Below are 18,642 nucleotides of genomic sequence, written 5' to 3' on the forward strand. Positions count from 1 at the left end.
ATTTTCACTTGTCAAATATTTTACACGTTCCTTTCATCTCTAAAAATCTTTTATATGTTCAAAAAGGAATTGCGCTGATAATAACGACTACTTTGAATTTTATGTTCATTTCTTTTTTGTGAAGGATCCGTTCACTCAAACTACCTTCATCATCGGTCCGAGCAGTAATGGACTCCATACACTTAACCTTCCTCAACCTCAATCAATAAAGTTGATCACCTTATTTGTTGAAGGTGCCTCCAGGGCTGGCCCTGAAGATTCCAATTGGACCCTAAACGAATTAAATTATATAAACTGAAGTTTTTTTACATGATAACAAATCACCATGTATGTTATATGCACCTTAAATGGCTTGTTGAAGTTGCAGCAATGTTTTCTATTTTGATAAATGTTTGTTAGTTTTGGTGACCAAATCGGAAGGTTTTCTAGATTTAATCCATCACTTATCAGCCCTTCAGTGTTTTTGTTGTGTAAGTTCAAAATTTTGGAGCTTTTGAAACTGAAATTTGGAATGTTAAAATTTAAGATCTTTCATTATTTTGGACTGCACACTAAGTTATTTTGGTCTCTCTTAGAACATAGAACTTAGAACAAACATATTTACATGAATCAAATGCATTTCTTCTCATTTTTGTGCCTTCACTAGAAATGTTCTTTTTGGATTATCCCATTGTTGATTTTGTGAAACTTGGACTTTTGGAAAACGTAAATGTTATAAGACATCCAAGCTTTGTCAATCAGGTGGAATAAAATGTGGGTTGATTAAGTTGTGATCTACCTTGAAACCCTTTGCTAACCCTAAACCCTTTTCTGACTTCTGTTTGATAAGTGGAATGAACAAAAAGAAAATTAGAAATCTGATAAGTAGAAGTATAAACATTTAATTTTTGAATTCTAATATGATAACATAAATACATCATATATAAATGATTGTTTAGACGATTTTAACAAATCAACAATCAACAATTCAACATTATTACATTAAGTGTTCAATTCAACTCAAGTATTCAAATAGAAAATGATAATCGAAATTCTGATTGAATGATTTTTGTATCTGATAATTCTAATCAGCATTAATTAAACTCATAACTCATAAGTGATAATCGACATTCAATATTTCAATTACAAACTGATAATTCAACTCAATAATTGATATTTTGATTTCGACATTCAATTTCAAACTAATCCAACGCCCTGAAAAAAAAATGGGCCCTATCCCTTGTCATCGGCCACACGTGCCTCCTATGATACGTGGCACCAATGCTTGGGACATCCTCATCCTCGATTACTTCAGTCTATGGTTAATCATTTTTTCATTTCCAAGTGTAGAATAAAACTTTGAATTAATTTGTACAACTTATATGTAACATCCACATTTCTAGGCACAAGTCTTTATTTTGTAAGTTGAGAATTTTGGGGTTTTCCCGACACCACGGCGCTGTAAGGAGTGAACCACGCTGCGGGACACGTCATTAAGTGGCGGGGCGATCAGGACCTCACCATGGCATGGTGGCAACTGGATTCAAAACCCTAAATTCCGGGCCTTGAGTCTTATTTAAGCAACCTTATGATTAGGATTTCAGCCTCCACCCTCCAAAGAGAAACCCTAAGTTGAGAGAGTGTGTATGTGTGTGTTCTTGGTGTTTCAAGTGGTTGAGAGCTTTTAGGAGAAGAAGAAGGTGGTTGTTCCTTGTTAGTAGAGTTGTTGGTAGAGAGTTGATCATTCAAGCTTTTCCAGGCTTCTAAAGGTATAAAGTTCACACCTTTCTTCTTATTAAGTTTTTTATGCATGCTTAAATGTTCATTAATGGTGACGATACAAAGGCTTATGAAGACGACACACATAGTCCAAATGTTTTAAATTAGCAAAAACAGCAAAATCTGGTGCATGTAAACCTTCTTAGAAAGGGTGTCATAAAAGAAATGCATTCTTCATACTATGCTAATTGACTTATTGATGATGGGAGATGGCAAGACTAAGGATGGTACATATACTCATTGCTTTAGCTGTCATACTTAAAGCCTATCGTAGTCAAGTCCTTATTGTTGATTTTTACCATTTGCAGCGACACATGATTTACAACGATTAAGGGCCCCAATATGAACTTTTGTGCTTGAAAATTCACATGAAGTGAACGGCATTAATACCCACGGGTCAAGGAACATGATGAAGAATTGAAACAGAACAAACAACAATATATGATTGATAAAGAAAACTGTAATTGAAATTGATGATTGAATGAAACAAGATAGAAAACACAAACTCCTGATAGGATGATTGCCCAGGGATGAATCCCTCTCTTAAAGGCCTAGCCAATGAGCCAATCTCACTCTAGAGACTAACACCGATCTAAGATATTTTTTCCCGCTCTAACAATGCAATCCTACCCTCTATTTATTAGCAGACCTCTAACAAACTCTATTTAGGAATTACCCTTTTACCCCTTTAAGTATTTAACTATCTAATTCCTATCAAAACACGAGTCTAATTCTAATTTTTAATAGGAGCAAACCATTCATCTTGCCCGACTTTATGCTAATAAGGATTCTGAAGGGCTTGAATGTGTCACCAAGGGATAGGAGATATGATATTCAACCTTATATCCAGGTTTGGAAATACCATGTTGAGACCAAATGAGCATTGGGTGTTTCGGGGTGGGGATGTAATCGGTTGCCGACTTGCCTTAATCTGTCATATGTGGTGAAACATTTTGTATCTGTTCCACAGTCTTACAAGCAAATTCACAGAACGATTCATGTCAAACCAATGTTGAACCGGTAGATATGTTTGAAACCAAACCGGTTTTTCATTTTCAGATCGGTTTCTGTTTACAAATCAATTTCAGATCATTTTTTTGCCCTCGACTATAGATAACATCTCTATTGTTATTAGCATAAGATTCATGGTGGTATTAACATATAGTGCCAGATGAAAGCCAGTGGTGGTGGTAATGTTTAAGAGTGAAGAGACCAGAAGGATTATCAATTTGTAAGGAGCTAATCCACATGCCATAGGAATTAGGAAACATCATGTCCAATTTTAGTAAAAAATTACACATTCAAAACAGATCAAGCTTATAACAAAGTAGAATTATTCACCAAATGAGTTCATTATTCTTATTTATTAAACGAAACCAGGTACCATTTCAAACCATACCATCAATCAAACACTTAAAACCATCCATGAAATCTCACACATCCCAAACACAAAAGTTTCAATTTCCTCCACGTAGACGAAGAACAAGGTGGAGGGTTGACTCCTTCTGAATGTTATAGTCAGCAAGGGTCCGGCCATCCTCAAGCTGCTTTCCGGCGAAGATCAGCCTCTGCTGATCCGGTGGGATACCTTCCTTATCCTGAATTTTCGCCTTCACATTGTCAATGGTGTCAGAGCTTTCCACCTCCAATGTTATCGTCTTCCCAGTCAAAGTCTTGACAAAAATCTGCATACCACCTCTCAAACGAAGAACCAAATGGAGAGTTGATTCCTTCTGAATGTTGTAATCAGCAAGAGTACGGCCGTCCTCCAGTTGCTTTCCGGCGAAGATCAACCTCTGTTGGTCAGGTGGGATTCCCTCCTTATCTTGGATCTTAGCCTTCACGTTGTCGATGGTGTCGGAGCTCTCAACCTCCAGAGTGATTGTCTTTCCGGTGAGGGTCTTCACGAAGATCTGCATGCCTCCCCTGAGACGGAGGACAAGATGGAGGGTCGATTCCTTCTGGATGTTGTAGTCGGCGAGAGTACGGCCGTCTTCAAGCTGCTTTCCGGCGAAGATCAACCTCTGCTGGTCTGGAGGGATGCCTTCCTTATCTTGGATTTTGGCTTTCACGTTGTCGATGGTGTCGGAGCTTTCAACTTCAAGGGTGATGGTCTTTCCGGTGAGGGTCTTCACGAAGATCTGCATCCCTCCCCTGAGACGGAGGACAAGATGAAGGGTGGATTCCTTCTGGATGTTGTAGTCAGCGAGGGTACGGCCGTCCTCGAGCTGCTTTCCGGCGAAGATCAATCTCTGCTGGTCTGGGGGAATACCTTCCTTGTCCTGGATTTTTGCTTTCACGTTGTCGATTGTGTCGGAGCTCTCGACCTCGAGGGTGATGGTCTTTCCGGTGAGGGTCTTGACGAAGATCTGCATACCTCCCCTTAGCCTAAGAACAAGATGGAGGGTTGACTCTTTCTGGATGTTGTAGTCGGCAAGGGTACGGCCGTCTTCGAGCTGCTTTCCGGCGAAGATAAGCCTCTGCTGGTCTGGGGGGATGCCTTCCTTGTCTTGGATTTTGGCTTTCACGTTGTCGATGGTGTCGGAGCTTTCGACCTCTAGGGTGATGGTCTTACCGGTGAGGGTCTTAACGAAGATTTGCATCTGTAGCCAAAGAACGAACACGATAAGAATATAAACAACAAATAACAACAGAAATCATATAAAATCAGATGCAAGGTCAGATATTGTAAAGCCTATAACATCAATCGAACATAAAACTGCAGATTTTCTTGTTCAAGACACAAGATTATAACATAAATCAAAATAATGAAATCGAATAGAGCATCTAAGTTCATGTTACAGTCGAGATGACAATCACAGATTAGTAGCCTATTGCAAACATCAATTTCGATTATACGATTCAGATCTAAGAGATCTGTTGATCAGATCGATATGGCTCCAACAAACAACATCGGATCATGATCATATCAACATCTAACGAATTGAGAAAACAAAACTCTGAAGATAATCTTAGACACGAGAAGTGAAAGAACGATCATTAAATTTTACCAAATCGCTGTTTACGGAAGATTCTAGAATTATTCATCAAGATTATAATTCAATAAATTTCCAAAATTTTGTTGCAAAAACACAAATTCAAAGAATAGAGTTGCAGATCTAATCGATCTGTTAAAGAAGATCGAATTCGATGCAACAAACAACCACCGATCGGAATCATTAACCTAGCAAACAATTCAGAAAAATAAAATGGAAAAGGCAACATACCTTGAGAGAATTGAAGACAAACAAGAACAGCTGAAGATTGAGAAGATCGTTGTGGATGAAACTGAATGAAAATTGGGGTTGATTTATAGGATGAAAAAGAAGAGGCGGTCTCGGATAGAAAAATAAACGTGACGTAGGAATCAGAAGAAATCGATTGATAGTGCGACACGTGTACGGTAAAGATTGAAAGGTGGATATGTTGTTGCTGTCAAGTTGAGCACCACACGGCAGGGTATGGAATCTAGAAAGGGTGCGGTGCGTAGCTTCCGGGTTGCCTTTCTTTTGACTTTGGATAAACAAATTGAACAAAAGCTAAAGCTAAAGGGTTAAATGGCATTCACAACTCAATCATCGACCTAAAACGTCATTTACTCCACTTGCTTATTTATCTATTTACTTTTTGGAAGACCAAATGAGTGGTGATGACGGTGACAAGCTCCACCTAGTAGGCTCGTGCCTCGTGGTATCAATCAACTTTTATAAGAAAGAGAGAGGGGCATGGTAGTCATAAATTTGATAAGTTGTTATTCTATTCATAGAATTCAAATAATTTTATACACAATACAATAAAACGATATAAACCTCTAACTAGAAAATAGGAGATAATAACAAAGGAAATATATTCAAATCAATTTTAATATTTTCCCTCAAGCTGAAGCATAAAGGTCACAAATGCATTGGACATTGGCCTGAGAAAACAAAGATGTTGAGCACATAATCTTTTCACGAACATGTCAGCAAGTTGCAAGTTGGTATTAACGTGCAATGTTTCAAACCATATAGATATTTTTGCAGATGATAAACTCTCGTGTCATTAGCTTTAGAAAGTCCTTAGGGAACTTTCATATAAACTTCTTCATCCAGATTGTCATGTAAAAATACATTGTTAGACACCAAGTTGATGTATCATCCAATCCTTCTTGATGACAACAACCAATATAGTTCGTACGTTAATGAGCTTTACAACGGGAGAAAATGTGTCGTGAAAATCAACTCACATGGGTTGAGTGAAACCTTTATCAACAAGTCAGGCCTTGTATCATTCGATCTCCCAATTAGGCTTGTATTTTATTTTAGACTCACTTAGAGTCAATTGCTTGTTTTCCCTTTGGGAGAGTCTTTAGAGTCCACGTCTCATTTTGTTCAAGAGTGTGGATCTCCTTTTTCATGGCATCAGCCCATCTTGATCCTGCATGGCTTGTTTGAAACAATTTGGCTCATCATTTGAGGTGATGTCCGCTAAAAATATTTTATGAGAGCCAGAAAATTTGTCATAAGATAAAATGTTGGCAATTGAGTGTATCGTTGAGGAACTTTGGTTTGGTGCAAGTTGTGTGTGGTCAACCAAAAAGGAAGCTTCACGGTATAGTCACTCAAATGTTTTGGTGGAGCACGATGTCTTTGAGGTCTTGTGGTTGTGGTTTGGGTTTCTAAACTTCCAAAAGAAGAATCAAGATCCAAGTTTTGTGGCCTTGTAACCACATTGTCGGTTTGTGGGCTCATTGTCTTATCTTGAAACCGTGGCTTGAGTTGCATGGGCTAGAAGGTGATTTCTCTGCTCCTTGTTCGGATTCCTCATTTTGTCTTCCATAATCATTTTCTCGAGTAAAATGAGTTGGTACCTCATTGAAAAAGTTACTTGATTCTTTATTTTCATGTATCGACTTTATGGGAAAAGGGAAGATGTCTTCATGAAACTTGGTGTCTCTTGATATAATAATTTTTCTTTTCCATATATAGAAAATTTTATATCCTTTTGTTCCATGTGGATATCCCAGAAAAATGCATGGTCCCCCCTTACTTCAAATTTGTCACCATTTGTTTCATTACTCCTATAGTATGCTAAGCAGCCCAAAACCTTCATATGCTCATAGTCAAATTTATGGCCAAATAACACTTCATAGGGAGTCTTATTTCAAAGAGATGTGGATGGTAACCGATTGATGATGTAGGCAGCAGTCAACACACACTCTCCCCAAAATTTCTTTGGAATACCAGCTTCAAACCTTAAGGCTCGAGCCATATCCAAAAGATGTATGTGTTTGCACTCAACCATTCTATTTTGTTGGGGTGTGTGAGGGCAAGTTGTTTCGAATAAAATGACATATTTTTTGTAAAAATGAGTCATGGTATGGGAAGTGAACCCATCACCAATATAGCTTCCTATTCTCTTAATATGTTTCCCAAGTTGATTTTCAACCACTTTATGAAAATCGATTAAGCATCCACTTGCATTATTTTTATGTTTGATCAAGAAAATCCACACATACCTACTAAAATCATCTAAAATAGTTAATAAATAAGTTGCACCCGTTAGAGAAGGTGTAATATATTTTCCCCAAACATCAAAATGGATTAATTTAAAGCATTTTTTGTCTTTATTTCACTTAAACAAAAGGAGTCCTTGTGTGTTTGGCCTTTGAAAAAGAAGCACATACTTTATTCTTCAATCTAAAAGTAATGTTTTTGAGAAAATATAATTTAGATAACTTTCCTTATGAAGCGTGACCCAATCTCTTGTGCCATCTTTCAATCGTGGCATGCATTTCATTTCTTCTGTCTTAAAAAATCCTTATATTGTACACCCCCTTCGACAATCATCCACACGAATCAAGTTCCTCGATCGTAGAACCTACATGAAACAAAAATATGGAAAAGAAGGTTACAACACATTGTCGATTTTTTGTTAACTGACTAACATATAAAAGATTGCAACTAAATTGAGGGACATGATGGATTCCTTCAATTTTGGTACCACCCAACAAGGTGTAATCGCCCCTTCCCTCAACCGGTATTACATCTCCATTAGGAATCACAACAGGTCTCTCGCATGTATGTTTTCTCTTGTTGGTGAGAATATTGGCCCTATAAGTCTTATGTTCAGTTGCATCGGAATCAACGACCAAATCGTCCTCATTGCCCAATCTATCTGTCATGTTAGCCATCAACATAGTTTCTTCATTCTCGAGTTTGGTGGATTCTCTAAAGTGCTTCAACAAGGCTTTGTATTGATCCTTGTAAGCTCGCGATGGGACTTAAGTCGATACATGAACCTCTTAGATTATCTTTGTCCACTTTTCCCTTGCCTGGCCACCATTTCGGATACCCAATACATTTGAAACAACTGTCATGGTTGTGACCATCTTTATCATAGAAGGTGTAATGTTGTGTTTCTGCTTCCCACTTTGTAGGATTTTAGTTTGGCTTGTTCTTTTTCCAAGGGTTCCCGTCTCGTTTAGTGGGCACAAAGGCCTTGAAAGCGGTAGCCTCTATAAAGGGTTTCTTGTCATTAGTGATGTCTTTTTGAGGTTCATCCTCCGTGATAAGATGATAAGCTAATCCTTAGCCTGGTGTTGGAGAGGTAATGAGAATTTTGGTTTTGATGACAGTGAAGTTGTTGTCAAGACCCATGAGAAATTCATATAATTTATCCTTTTTGTAACATCCCAAAAGTACTAAGTAAAAATTTTTGTTTCTAAATCAACCAAACCATCAACCATACATTTCAAAAGCCATTAAAGTATGTCAATGTAGAAAATAGTTATCAGAGTCTAATCCAAAATCATAAATTGCAGAACACGTGTGAATGCTATGCGATCATGTCGGGCCCTTCCCCTTCGAACCGGAAGTACCTAAAAAACATTTTAAACATAAACCGTAAGCACAAAGCTTAACGAGTTCCCCAAAATACCACATACCATACATACATTGCCATGATCTTACATACAAGTGTCATGGGCTACCCCCATGGTCTTTTTTCATGGAATGCCATGGGCTACCCCAAGGATCTTACAACCAAGTGACATGGGCTACCCTAATGGTCTTTCCTTGAAGTGCCATGGGCTACCCCCATGGTTTAACTTCCAAGTGGCATGGGTTACCCCATGGTCTTTCATGAAATTACCATGGACTACCCCAAATGCCCCGAGATACCCCTGAGGTCTTCCATGAAAATGTCACAAATACAACTAGCATCCTACATAGCATAATGAGAATACTCCCCTCAATTTGATGATAAACAATCATACACTTGAGTTGCTGATACAAAGGTTCCTCACATTGAACATATCCAAAACCGACCCTAATTAATAATTAAGGTAATAACCCATAATCAAAGGTCCATTTCATACTCTCTCTTACAAGGGTAAAAGACCATTTTACCCTTCCCATACTAGATCTAACTAATCATGGCCCAAAATGCACTTTTAGGAGTATGCCATGCATACTCCCTCATTACACCCATGCGTACTCGGTGTCCACAGAGAAGATCACGGGGAAAAATCATTATGCATCCCGTACACTGAGGTTACGCCTGTTGATAATCCTTTGTTGCCCAAAACCACTTTTTAAGCTGTTAATATTTAAAGACTAAACATCAGACTCACAAATCTAAATCGTGGGAAGGTATTAACTGATAAATTCGACAACTTTAAACTTTTGCATGGCTTAATATAGCCTAAATTAAAACCCTAGGTCCACAACATTCTTTAATAACTTCAAACTCTCGCATGAGTGAGAAATAGCAACAAAGACTTTGGTTTTATGATACAAGATCCTCAAAAACAACATAAAGTGATAAACTTGAGCTCTAGAGTAACTTTTACTCACAAGAACCAAACCATGGGACCAAAAAGCATGCAAACCTCAAAGCTAATGTAGATCTAATCCATAGAACCATAAAAGTAAGAGCTTTATACCTCCAGAAGCTAGAAAAGGTGATGAAGGCCTTGGATCTTCAAGCTCTAGCCACAACAATCTTCATGGAAAAACTTCGACTCCTTCACTATGCACCAAGAATACATAAAAGAGGCTCACACAAGCTAACCATGGATTAGGGTTTCGAGACATTGGTTGGGGAGGATGGAGGCTAAATATGGGGAGGCCTCAAGGGACTTAAGGCCCTTAAATAGGGGCACAAACCTAAAAAATAGGGTTTGGGATCTGCATGAGTATGCCCTGCGTACTCCTTACATATGTTCAACATACTCGACAAAGACCACTTACACTTTAAGTGACCTACGCCTAACGTACGCATCAGGTACACCCAATGTAGCGACTAATTTTTCAATAAATTGTTATTTTTAGGTGGAAATGAAAATACCTGGAAACAGATGTTACACTTTTCTTGGTGTTCAAGGAGATGTCTGTTGATTCCATAGGTATACCCATTGTAAGTGTACTTTGGTGTAGAAAACGTTGATTGTATATCATCCCATAGGGATTTTAACTTGATGTAGTAGGCCGATATAGAGGTATAGAGGTCTTTTCTTGTTGAGTCGTAGTGAATTGGTTCTTAAGTTTATAAGCCATAGAAGCACTTTCCTTCCCAAATATTTCATGAAGGTCAAACCAGATTTCTGAAGCAATATTTACGTACTTGACGCTGCTTCTTATGTCCTTTTCCATGGTTGTGGTAAGCCATCCCTTTATCATCACATCACACCTCATTCATGCCATGTGATCCTTCGACGTCTTTTTTGGCTTCACAATGGTGTCGTCTATGAAGCCAATCTTGTTTTTGGCAAATAAGAACTTCTCCATCTCTTGGACCCAATCAATGTAGTTCTTATTAGACAAAGCCTTGTTGACTTGCATTTGTATAGGATAATCGGATGGGTGAAGATAGTAGGGTGAGTCATGATCCGATGTATTATTGTTGTTCTTGTTGGAAGAGTTGACATCATCACATGCCATGTTGATGCATGTTTAGGGTTTTGTAGAGCAGCTAGGTATCCTGCTTTGACACCATCATAAATTTGATACGTAGTTATTTTATTCATAGATCTTAAATCCTTTTATATACAATACAATAAAAGGATAAAAACGTCTAATTGGGAAATAGGAGATAATAACAAATAAAATATATTCAAATCAATTTCAATAGGTAGGAGAAGAGAGGCATAAGAGAGAGTGTGGCAAAAAGATGTCGAGGGTTTGAAAACTTGGCATGATGGGGTTGGGGACAATATTTCTTGAGCCTAAACTTTGTCGAATAACATGCAAGACTATACTCCATAGCCTAAAAATAATAAGGAAATTTATTAAAAGAAAGAAACAGTCGGCGAAAATGGCAACAAAACAATACAACTTAACTAAACACATACAACGACTAAAATCAAGAAAAAGAACAAAGGAAGCTCCATGAGAAAGAGACTTCATAAATATACGAGCCAAAGCCCACCAGACTAACATTGAACTTTGGGATGCCACTAAATATAGCACCGAAGTTTTTGGAGAACATGAAGAGCACCAACCATTCAATAAATGAACTAGTAGCAACCACCATCATGAATAAACTAGAATGAAACGACTCACCCCAAATATACAACCAAGGTAGAATGGTGATAAAGCCACTAACATTGAAAAGGTGCAACAAAATTTCCATGTATTAATCTTCAAACACCACACCTCTTAACCTTTTAATATAAGCACACCTCAACTTGGAAATATGATGTAATATTAACACAAAAATCTAACAACATCATCGTTATCAAGGGCATTGTCAAGTACATTTTGACAAACATGAAACACCCTCGATAAGGTAGCTTACAGATACCCCTAAAATCATTTGAATTTAAACCAAAACAAATTCAAAGAGTTTAAATGCGGAAAGTATACGGTCTTAAAATACAAACAAGTTTAGAATGCTTAAAAGAACGAGTAATGGTCAATTAACATCACAACAAAGTCAAGTGAAACCACACAAACTGTAGCCTTCTCAAAATCTTTGCTAACTTATACTCAAGCTTTCTAAAGTCTTTAAGTGAAGCCACACAAATCGTGATCTTCTTAAAGAATGATAGTCATGCGATAAACCTATCCTGAAGTGGATAATGTATACTAACCTTTGGTAAATTTATTTTATAACTATGTGATTCATGAGCCTTTATCTTAAGTTATATGAAAGATAAGTTTCATTTTGACTTCTTGTTTTCATAAAATCTAAGTTTAAAAAATATATAGTTATGCACTAAATCTATCCCACATCAACGAGGGTGTACCCAAAAATATAGTTAAGGTGTGTAACAATTTTTTTCTACATAAGATATAAAAGACTCGAGCTCGAGCTCAACTCGCTTTGAGCATTAACTTTAAAGTTCGAGTTTAGGTCGTGAGTAATTTACAATCCTGGACTTAGCTCGCTTAAAAAGCAAACATAAACGAACTTAGCAAGTTTTCAACTTGACATGTTTACAAAACAAGCCTATCAAACACAATTAAATTAACTAGGCAAGCCCACAAAACGTTTAACGAACACTGCCTTTTGTCAAAAAAAAATATATATTCTAGAAAAATATTTGCAACTTATCCCTTTTAAGAGGTTAAAAGCCAACTAAGTGTTTTTTTTTTCTCTCTTTTTTTTTAAATGATAAATGAATTTGTTTTACGGATGAATTTATATGCATATGAGCATCAACATTTTGTCTTCCTAGTGACGTGGGACTCCTAACTCCTCTTTATAATTTCTCCCTTAATGTTTTAATGCAGTTCTAAAATTCAGATAAATAGTTTTTTTTTTTTTTTTTTGTTTATTAATATCTTTTTTGAATTAGATTAAGGTTTATTTACTTTGTTGTTGTATTGTACGTTTACTGTAATATTTCTATTCTAGGGTATAGTTGATGATGGTTCTTTTAGCTTACTTTACGTTGAATTCTAAAACATTTATTGTTACATTTTTTAGCAATAAGTTTGAGTTGCGGCTAGACTTGGCAATCCGTATCTGCATGTTGTGTATATGTGTCCGACACGAATTTACACGATATGAATTTGTTGAACACGAACACGACACCAATTGTAAAACATGTCTAGGGTATCAAACACGAACATGACACTAATTGTAAAATGTGTCTAGGGTATCAAACACGAACACGATATGTAACAAATTTATGTGACACATGATACAACATGAATAGACATATTTTTATAACCAAGTTGCATGAAAAAACACGAATAACCATGTTTTAATACCATTTTTAAGCTAGGATAACATGCAAACAATCTTATTCCAAAGTACAAAGTACAAACTCCCAATTACAATCCCTAATATTTTAGAAATGTAAACTCTAACCCCTAAATCTATATGTGTATATTTGTTTATAGTCACGTGTCGATTCGAATTTGTGTCGTGTCCTATACGTGTCTAAACATGTAAACTTGTGTTTGACATGCGTAAGACACGAAACACGAATTTAAAATATGTGTCGACACAAATTAACACGAAACATGGATTTCTAAAACACATACACGAAAAGCTGGTATCATGTATCAAATTTTCAGGTCTAGTTGTGGGAGTTAAAGAAGAAAGTAATGATGGTTTTAGTTGGAAAAATGACTTAAAAGCCCATCGAAGTTTTCAAACCGTTTAAAAAACTCAATTATGTTTTGTCTGTTCAAGAACACCCAACGAACTTAACCTTTTGTCTAAAAAGCCCAACCAACTTATATTTCTCATTTAGGGTCAACCGGCTAATGAAAGTCAACGAATGACATGACTTATGACGTGTAATTAAATATCGAAAAATGGCTTGTAAGACCAACGAAGATTCAAAACCGTTCACAAAACCTCTAGAGAAGGTCTAAGATACAAACGACCGACTCGCCCCCGAGTCAAATAATACCAAAGCGGGCAAAGAATTCACTAAAAACGCACCTAACCACAGGCACAATCCATAAGCATAACACAAATACAATAATTGAGACAAAGAATAGAAACGTACCAGCAACCACATCCGGTGCTGCCTTGGCCTCCTCGGCCGTGAGCTGGAAGGCGCGACCCTGAGCCTTCGGAGGCTCCACCTTGACTGGCCTCCCATCTCTAATCCTCACAATAGCTGGTGCGGGACCTAGCCCTGGCTTGGCAGCGAGCTGCGGACAGTTGGTCTTCACATGACCAACCTGATGACAATGGTAACAAATCCTCACATCTGCTGGAGGGGCGAACTGATGACAGTCCCTAGCATACTGCCCCTCCTTGCCACATTTGTGGCACCCACCTCAGGCTCGACAAACTCCCGAATGACCCCTGCTTAGGGGTGGCAATTTATGACACGACACGACAAAAATACACGGCACGAAACGAAATTGGGACGAAACTAAAATTTGAATTCGTGTTCGTGTCGTGTTCGTGTTAGCTATAAAAAACACGATGCCATGTCGTGTCGTGTTCGTGTTCGAAATTCGACACGAAATTGACACGATTTAGCAGTTCTTTATCGTGTTTTCGTGTTTGTCGTGTTTATCGTGTTATATTTGATAAATTATTCATTAAATAAACTAGTTTTTAGTATATGTTATATTTGTCGTGTCATGTTGTGTTTGTCGTGTTTTACTTCGTTCGTTTTCGTGTTAGTTAAGAAAAACACGACATCGTGTCGTGTCGTGTTCGTGTTACCAAAAACTTTGTCGTGTCGTGTCGTGTCAGACAGAAACACGAAACGATAGCACGATTTGCCACCCTTACCCCTGCTACACTTTCCACAAGTGCGACTCTGCTGACTCCCAGATCGAGTATCAGCGGTCTTAGACCACTTAGGCGCCGGCTGAGACTGTGTCGGTGCCCGGCGCTGCTCCTTCAGCTGCAGCTTTATCTCCAACTCACGTCGCCTCGGGGCTTCCTGTAGATCCAGGAGGGTATCACAACATTGTGTAGCCACAAACTGCCGTATATCCGTCTTGAGCATACTCAGATAACGAGTCATCTGAGACTGATCTGACATAAACTCCGGGCAAAACACAGCCCTCTCATTGAACATCCGGGTAATCTCCATCACAGACTCCCCATCTTGTCTCAATGTCAAAAACTCATGAGCAAGCTGCTCCCGTTCCACACGCGGAACGTAGCGGGTGCGAAACATATCCTGGAACTACCTCCAAATAATAGCAGCATGCTGATCATCAGAATATGAACCCGTTGTCAATCTTCACCAGTCCTTTGCCCCGAGCCTAAGCAAGTTCAGAGCACACCTGACCTTCTGGTCAGCAGGACATGAGCATGTGAAGAAACAGCTCTCCACATCAGACAACCACCACATAGCTCTGATCGCATCCTGAGTACCATCAAATGTCGGGGGCTTCGTATTATCGAAGTCCCGGCATTGGAAAGCCCTGCCGGCTCCTCCTCCAACCCCTTCTGCAGTTACAGCCAAGTGACTACAGCGGCTGTTGTCTCTGCCAGAGCTGCATATCGCTCATCAAAATACTCGACCATCGCGGTCTTGATCGACCCAAACATCTCTGGTAGCTGCACTCGAAAAGTCGCAACGACCTCATCATGCAGAATCTCCCGGATCCTGGCATCCAGCTCCTCAGTCCCTATCTGAACCACGGGATCGGGTGCTACCGGCACCTCTGACCCTCCGTCTCTTGACCCTGACCCTGATCCAGATCCCGATCTTGATCCGGACCCAGCAGCACAACGTCTCATCACCACCATACTGAAAGGTACACTTAAGACATCAGATAAACAACATAATATCGGGAGACCAAAACCCACAAACCCTAGGGGTTGTGACTTCCTTGCTACGTGTATGGGTCCTGTGCTTCCAGTAGTATGGGCCCATACTACCTTGCATACCTACCCATATTTGTCTCAAGTGTCACCACAATGCCCTAATACTATACTCAACATAATGTGCGCTCAACCCTCACTACTAAGGGACATAGCCTATCTCACAACTGATCCCACAGCTCTGCAAAAATCACACCTCCATGAAACTTCCATTAGCCCCTGCAGCGCTAGTGTATGCTAGCCGCACATAATGCTGGACCCGATAGACTTTCGAATATCCAATACTACCCTAAGGTCGATTCAGACACTCTCAGGCTATAAGATCTTGACTATGCACAGTCGTGATGCATATACTAAACTTCTACAGTTATGATGTCAATTCCATATACAAGAAACCTTAGGCTAATAGGTATCATATAATCAGGAAAATCTATCATACGATTCCTGAAGATCCCTATCCTAGCACTAGCATGCTATGCTAACATATTAGAATATCAAATAACTTTATGGTATTTTGGGGTTTACTTACAGGCTTTGACTGATCGTACCCTCTACATCCTCCATCCTTTATTTTGAAAACCATTTTTAAAACTTACATTCCGAAAATCTCCTTGATTTGAGACTGGATTCACACGAGTGTTCCTCCAATTCACTCAAACCAAGACTCTAATACCAACTTGTAACATCCATAAATTTTACACCAAATTTAAACTTTTTCGATCATAAATAAAAATCAAATAACATTGTTTTGAAAAAAATGTTTTCAAATCAATATCCATCAGAGTGTCCCAAAATCATAACATAAGAATGAGAAGCGGTACAGTCATGCCTTCATCTTGCCATGATCTCCTGAAGTACCTGAAACAATAAGCTGAAACTGTGAGCCCGAGGGCTTAGTGAGCTACCCCCAAAATACCACTACCACACCGACAATGCCATATCAGTAACAATCAATCAATCAACATGCATACTGGCCATCGGCCTGACTAGACCGCCCTACTCGGCCTACAGTCTAACTGAATCTATCCTGAGCCTTCGGCATGACTGGTCCGCTTCGTGGGCTTGCAGTCTCCTCGGACCGGTCATAGGGTATGTTGGCCTTCAACACAAAGCAAGACCGCCTTAACCCAACCAACAAGCAAATAACCATGTGCGCATAACTATCATATACTGGCATATATAAACATCAAACATATCTATCACACTGGTCATCAATCATAAAATTCTCTCGTAACTAGAGTACCGACCTAGCAGGTCAGTAACATACCAATCCTTACGGATCATAAGAGCATAACATACTGTCTACCCTGATTCCGATCTAACAGATCATAACCACATGTAGCATACTATAACAAATGTCGACTTGGAAGATAAACTCCAATTCTCGGATCACTTGACTCAGGCTCCACCACCTACAATCATAGTACAATATATTCATAAGTCCTTAACCTTATACGGTACGCCATAACCCACCAGTCAACCCCTGGTCAAAGTCAAAGTCCTCAGTCAAGGTCAACATTCCATGTTGACCCCAACTCGCCGAGTACCCTCGACTACTCGCCGAGTTCCCTGAAGTACAATCCAACTCGCTGAGTCATCGGGGTGGCTCGTCGAGTTCCTTCGATTCTCGTTCAAACATAAGGCCACCCGTCGAGTTCCCTCCTTGCAACTCGACGGATACACACACATACATATTCTAGGGAAAACTCATCCGACTCGCCGAGTTGTTCTTCAACTCGTCGAGTCTTATGGTAATCTTCATCGGACTCGCCGAGTTGTGCATCAAACTCGTCGAGTTCACAGCCATCTTCATGTGACTCGCCGAGTCAAACTTGCGGCTCGCCGAGTCCATTCAGTCCTCTTTCCATACATACTTGTTTTGAGCCATGCAGCAGCTCCAAATCACAGATCCAAGCTTCTAGGGCATGCTTATCACGTAAAGTTGCAAACTTTACGTGCATGCATGGCTATAAAGGCTCTAAATGCCTATTTTAAGTTCTTAATGGAACTTCATGCTCAAGAGGGACCTTAATCATGACCAAAACAAAAGCTTTATGCTTCTAGAATCCAAGGAGGGTCCAGATCTGAAATTACAGCCTTAGATCTAGCCCATAGCTCATCTTTCCAACTTATCATCTCACCAAAAACCCTAAAACTCAACCAATAGAAGAGATTCACAAGGAAAAAGGCGATGTGGTTACCTCAAGAAGATGATAACTGAGATAAGAGTTGATTCCCACACTCTACTTGCTCCAATCTCCTTTTCCTCCAAGCCTTCTCCCTCCAAAGATCCTCTTTTCAAGCTTCAAACACACAATGGGCACACACACACACACACGCGTATTAGGGTTTTAAGGGGCTCTCAAAGACTGCAAAGAGGCCAATAGAGGCTGAGGCTCCTTTAAATAGAGGTGAAAACCCCGGGATTTAGGGTTTCATCTGCCAGCTCCTACTCGCCGAGTCCCAATATGGACTCGTCGAGTAGGTCACTTAACACGCGATCCCACCCCGCTAGTACTCGACGAGTAGGTCAACCAAATCGTCGAGTAGAGCTTAACCCAATAAATCTTATTTAAACAATACCTGAGAATCGGGGCGTTACAATGTATATTTTGTTTGTTAAGGATTAAGAGTTGCATAATTTTTTATTTCAGAGGTTGTATCTATGTATAAAAAATATACACTATTTGGCAAATGTTGAGGGGTATCTCGGGAAAACCTCTGTTTACTAGCTAGGTGGCATCTGCTGGTGTATAGGAAATTTTGCTAAAGCTAACTTTTTTTATAAAGAAATCAAGGGAGGATGCCAACTCCCATGAGGAAAAGAAGTTTCAACAATTGTAACCAAGCCTGTAAAAAACTGTAAGCGAAAACGATGTGACCACAGTTCCTAAAGTTAGTTTTGAGATTCATAAAATGATTCTTCAGGATGATTATGTTTGTTTTTATAATTTTGACTTTAGATGTGCCAAAGTCTTGAGTGGACTACTCGAACATGAACATAGTGGTTCTTTTTCTTCCCGGATATTGCATTCTAGTTGCTTGATAAAATGTCAATGATAACTTTTAAGTTTTTATTAGCAAGATATATGTATAGCCATGACATTTCCAATCTTTAGTTAATAAATTAACAAAGTCTGTCAAATT

The 18,642-nt window shown here is 38.9% G+C and overlaps 1 protein-coding gene across 1 annotated transcript; it reads right to left on the reverse strand.

The window, feature by feature from the left end:
* Positions 1–3,091: 3,091 nt before the first annotated feature.
* Positions 3,092–5,140, reverse strand: LOC145063392 (polyubiquitin 4). The gene is made up of 2 exons (XM_079010995.1): positions 4,986–5,140; positions 3,092–4,361 (listed from the first exon to the last, which is right to left on the reverse strand). Exon 2 carries the CDS (start codon positions 4,359–4,361, stop codon positions 3,216–3,218), a length of 1,146 nt encoding a protein of 381 aa, XP_078867121.1. The 5' UTR covers positions 4,986–5,140; the 3' UTR covers positions 3,092–3,215.
* Between the last annotated feature and the right edge of the window lie 13,502 nt (positions 5,141–18,642).

The sequence above is a fragment of the Lactuca serriola genome, chromosome 7 (genome assembly GCF_051521515.1).
Source record: "Lactuca serriola cultivar US96UC23 chromosome 7, Lser_US96UC23_V15, whole genome shotgun sequence".
NCBI classification, from domain to species: Eukaryota; Viridiplantae; Streptophyta; class Magnoliopsida; order Asterales; family Asteraceae; genus Lactuca; species Lactuca serriola.